At 32.5% G+C, this 4,785-nt stretch overlaps 1 protein-coding gene across 2 annotated transcripts; it reads right to left on the bottom strand.

Annotated features, from left to right (window-relative positions):
• Nucleotides 1–870: 870 nt before the first annotated feature.
• Nucleotides 871–4,011, bottom strand: LOC149414270 (uncharacterized). 2 transcript variants are annotated; one of them, XM_089643640.1, is made up of 3 exons: nucleotides 3,923–4,011; nucleotides 3,313–3,538; nucleotides 871–2,427 (listed from the first exon to the last, which is right to left on the bottom strand). In XM_089643640.1, the coding sequence occupies exons 2-3, from the start codon at nucleotides 3,476–3,478 to the stop codon at nucleotides 1,628–1,630; spliced, it is 966 nt and encodes a 321-aa protein (XP_089499766.1). In that variant the 5' UTR covers nucleotides 3,479–3,538; nucleotides 3,923–4,011; the 3' UTR covers nucleotides 871–1,627. The 2 variants fall into 2 exon arrangements, with proteins under 2 accessions (XP_089499766.1, XP_089499767.1); XM_089643641.1 differs by lacking the exon at nucleotides 3,923–4,011 and adding an exon at nucleotides 3,826–3,880.
• Between the last annotated feature and the right edge of the window lie 774 nt (nucleotides 4,012–4,785).

The raw sequence follows: 4,785 nt of genomic DNA, 5'->3' as shown, positions 1-4,785 counted from the left end.
TTTGTAAAAGAAATGCGCAATATAGAGAAACGGCGTTAAAAAACTGTTTTCAATATTTCATTTGTGGTGTTCGTGTGGTGCGGGAGATTGTATAAGATTCCATCAGCTAGGCGCACTAATTTACTCAGGATGGAAGAATTAGGCATCTAATCTAGGCTATCAACTGTCCGTCTACGACTGTTGCAGTGCTTTGATCGCGAAACAGAGAAATTGAATCAGGAAAATCTCATGGGCACTACTCTAGCTAAATGTTTGGCAGGGGAATATCACCGATGGGTTGACAAATACCTTTATAATATTAATAGTACTTCCAACTTCAGTGAAATAGTGGCAATCTCAACAACGCTCGCCGATAGTGTAAAATGTTGACATGTTCATTTCTTTCAATGGCGACAAATTTATTTAGTACCTACTTGGTGGGGGGGGTTTTACGCTTTATAATTTGTATTTGGATCAAAATTGATAAACATATAAATAAAAAGGAGGTTCTGTCTGTGCAGTTTACGTATGTCATAATTACGAACAACTAAAATACTCACAAGACATTTTCAGGATGCCAAAAGACGTTGACAGGTTAGTTGGTGAAATACATACCAAGTTTTTTTTTGTTATTTGTTTTTGGGGTGTTATGCCGCGTTGCGCTGACTCCTTCTTTAGCCAACGTTTCGGACAACGTTAGTGTCCATCACATCTGCCCTGATGATAAGGCATAACACCCCAAAAACACATACTTTTGCTCGTGAAAATCTCAAATCATATTTGACACACCAAGTTCGTTAAATCCTACCAAATAAAATACCTATTCTTGATTAAAAAGTGAAATTTACAAAATTAATATTATGATTATTTTACTAAGACATTCCTAAACCATCAAAGACAGAGTTAATATCCGTTTTATTCTTCTTATATTTTAACGAACGTATGTTTATATGTGAACGTACCTTTCGCACATTCACAGCACTTTTAGCACATTCGGTGCTGCCACTGCTTGAGTACAAAAAAATACTTTCAGAACATTATTTTACACATTTTTAAGACATTATTACAAAACTCAGAGTGAGTTTCTCTTAGTAAGGTATTCACAAAACACTTACTGTGTAAACTGTATGTGAAATAATATAAATACATTAGTATAAACAACAATATTTTGTATTTATTAAATGATTAATTGAAGTTGTCCACTGACTCGTATAATTATTTCCCTCCTGGCAATGAGGTATACATATGGTAGATTGTAATAGAATTTCTGTAATGAAATAAATCTCGACTTCTAGTATTTCGTAATGGAATGTGAAAACTTATCAATGCAAGCAATTCTGGACTATCAAATGAATCATCTTAAATTTTATACGGAAGTACCAAATCAGTGAAAATCATTAGTATTGACAAAGCTTATCGAGAAATTGGTTTGATGTTATATTCACATTGAACGAAATTTACAGTACAAACATGCACGGGAAAGTTGTTTCTTCTGTCTATGTTTGAATTACTTATCACATACCAACACAAACAATATTGTTTGCGATTTTGAAATATAAGAAAAATTCCGCACACAAATATAATTAGGAAAATTCATACCGTGCCTCTTCCAAGTCAACTTACTTCAGATTTATCTCAGGAATGACTCTTACAATGGAATCTGGTCACCTTGACTGTGAGTAATGAGCATGTGTCTCCTTAAACACGACTTCCATGAACTTGAATAGTTACAAACTGAACATGAAAATGGTTTTACATCCAAGTGGATTACAGAGTGTTTCTTCAAATAGGTCTTTGATGAACATGAATATTTGCAACTGGGACATAAAAAAGATTTTACCGTACTGTGAGTCAGCATGTGTGTCGACAAATTTGATTTTCGTGTACATAGAAAGTTACATTCAGAACACGAAAACGTTTTTTCTAGAACGCGCTTCTTCAATGGTTTGACTCCACTGTGACTCAGGATATGTCTTCGTAAATTTGACTTTTGTGTAAATGCACTGCTACAAGTGAAACACGAAAATGGTTTGACACCACTGTGAATCAGCATGTGTTGAGTCAAATGTGACTTATTGCTAGATGAAAAGTTGCAATCGGAACATGAGAAAGGTTTTACTCCGCTGTGAGTCATCAAGTGTCGCTTAAATTGCGTGCTTTGAGAACACGCAAAGTTACAAGTTGAACACTTAAATCGTTTTACTTCTCTGTGGCTAAGAATATGTGCATTTAATTGTTTATTTTGTGAAAATGAAGCGTGGCACTCTAAACAGGTGAATCGGTTATTTCCACTGGCAGTGGGGAGATGTTTATTTGCGGAAGACTCCGATAAACTTGACGAGTTGCTCGAGGTATGTGAAATTGGCATTGATATTGAAATGACCAGATTCTTTGGTGAATTATCTTCCGGCTCATTGTCTTTATCATATTCAATCGAATATTGTCTTCCTGAAATAAAAGAAAAACCACTCTGATGAATCTGATGAATATTCACTCTGTGCGTGATCATAATCATAACTCGTTTTGATGTTGTTCTGAAGATTGACTTTCAAAACAGATCAAAGATTATGTTAGAATTAAGTGGTTGAAAACAATTAATTTTCACTTTTATTACGCCTACTTTAGATTTCCGTCTCGAATTTGTCGACTGTGTAATAAGATAGAATGTGCTGAAGTGTACATTTTCATCGACAACTTATACAAAATCAAAAAAATTACCTACTATTACTAAAAAATATGAAACAATGATTCGTTTAATTATATTGTATATGTATCACCGGTGTCTCCATTATTGTGTCCATTACTTCTCTTTGTATTATGTATCATTGGAGAAAGTTTTAATTTAAAAAAAAAAATAGCTCACATTTGTGGGGAAATGGCTGTATTTTTACACATTGGTAAAATTCAACAACAATAGTGACGAATTTCCGACGATTTACAACTTCTTCAACTAAAAGCGGTTAAATTTAAGAAGAAAAAACGTCAATTCAGCCACACATAATAAAGTACTGAGTATAGACTGTTGACCCGGTCAAAATAAAAATAATCTCTCTGTAACATCACCCGACATACCATAGATGGTGCGTTTTATCGGACCTCTCTCGGAAACTAAAATTATTTTAACTATTAAAAATAAATATTAATACACATATATACTGAAGTTTAAGTTAGAAGGTTCATTATTCGAATTAAATAAATAACATTAAAAATAAAACAGTAAATTTTTTATGTATTTTCACCTGACGCCCTACGGTATTTACTATCAATTATTATGTATTATCACCTGAATGAAGTAAGAAAATTTGACTTTTTATGTTTCAAAATTTTGCTCACCAACTGTCTGACGCAACTGCTCGACATTTTCAGTATGATCCAAACATTCTTCCTTGATATCTGGGAAGTCTTTGTGAACATCCATATACGGAATATTACCAGAGTCTTCTTCTTGAATTTCTGGTTCTATTTTCACTGTGACAATAGCTGGGTTCGAAAACTCCATTGCCCTACTATAGTAATGCCGCGATACTTTGAAATTGGTCGAAATCACAATAAATTAGACCTGAAACAAACTTTTTATTAAGCGGGAGTTACATAAAGCAAATTTTGTTGTTTTAGTTTGAAAAATATGTGTCACACATTATGCTAGATCATATTATAAGCATTTGAACTAAATATGTGTCACACATTACACGAGATCAGATTATAAGCATTCGAACTAAATATAAAGATACTCCATTTATTTCCCTTTCAATAAAATAACGATACCTCTACCTGAGAGTTCAGCCTTAGTTCCAGAAGGGATAAATTACTGCTAATATAATTATTAGCCCATTAATTTACACTTACAGTGTTTGCAAAATAATTAAAATAATGAAGCAAACCAATAAACATCGCATAAAATAATCAAGTGAGTGGAATAAGCAGAATGAAGAATAGTAATCACCATTCTAATGTATGTGGTTTCGAACGAATAATAATAATTTATTATCAGAAACACGACACCACACGTCATTGTAAACGTCAATTTCGAACGTTAACCATAGATAAACATTTCAATGTAGACGTCTAGATCAGTGCTCCGAAACCTTTTCTCACCTACGACACACCAAATTTCTTCCTAGAATTCCGCGGCACACCAAAAGCTAAAATATATAGGTATTAAATTGATAAACAAATTTTACAAAAATTTCTTGTTTTTATTTGAAAAGTATACATACATACATATAACTATAAAATATTTATTTTTACGAAATCTTAATAATTATTATAAAATAACAATAAATTAATGAGCGACTAATTGTTAAATTAACTTGCGCTTATTTCAATGAACACAAAAATTTTATATTCGGCTCGATTTTTGACATCGCAACACGAAGTTCTTGGTCAAGACCTTTTAAGAATGACCGCTTATCATTTTTAATTAATACAAGCGTTAAAAACTTTGCTCACATAAATATGTCGTTGAAAATGGAAGTAGTGTTAAGAATGCTTTGACGGAAATGCGAGGATATTCTTGTTTAACGTAAATCCAGAAAACATCTAATGGATCTTCGGAGAAGTGATGTTTTAATGTCATGTAATAAAATATAATATACAATAATATAATATACTATAATATACAATAAATACATAAATAATGATTTAAATCTGTAAATTCCTCTCGAATTTGCAGAGGCAGTGCTTCGATTTTTCGATCTTTTGATTTCGAATCCAATCGTATTGTTCCGTATTAATGGAATAAAAATACCGACCAAATTTCTGCTCAAGCATACTTATGTTGTTGGGCCAGATCCACAGTTACTTGTT

This window comes from Hesperophylax consimilis, chromosome 20 (assembly GCF_061612785.1).
Source record: "Hesperophylax consimilis isolate HC1 chromosome 20, BYU_Hcon_1.0, whole genome shotgun sequence".
In the NCBI taxonomy this organism is placed as follows: Eukaryota; Metazoa; Arthropoda; class Insecta; order Trichoptera; family Limnephilidae; genus Hesperophylax; species Hesperophylax consimilis.
This window is presented reverse-complemented; position numbering and strand designations above follow the sequence as displayed.

What these genes read in the sequence shown, in the direction of transcription:
- LOC149414270 (XM_089643640.1), bottom strand. Translation starts at nt 3,478, where the DNA reads ATGGAGTTTTCGAACCCAGCTATTGTCACAGTGAAAATAGAACCAGAA. An exon ending in GCAGTTGCGTCAGACAGTTG is followed by an intron (nt 2,428 to 3,312) that starts GTGAGCAAAATT and finishes CTTTTATTTCAG; the next exon opens with GAAGACAATATTCGATTGAA.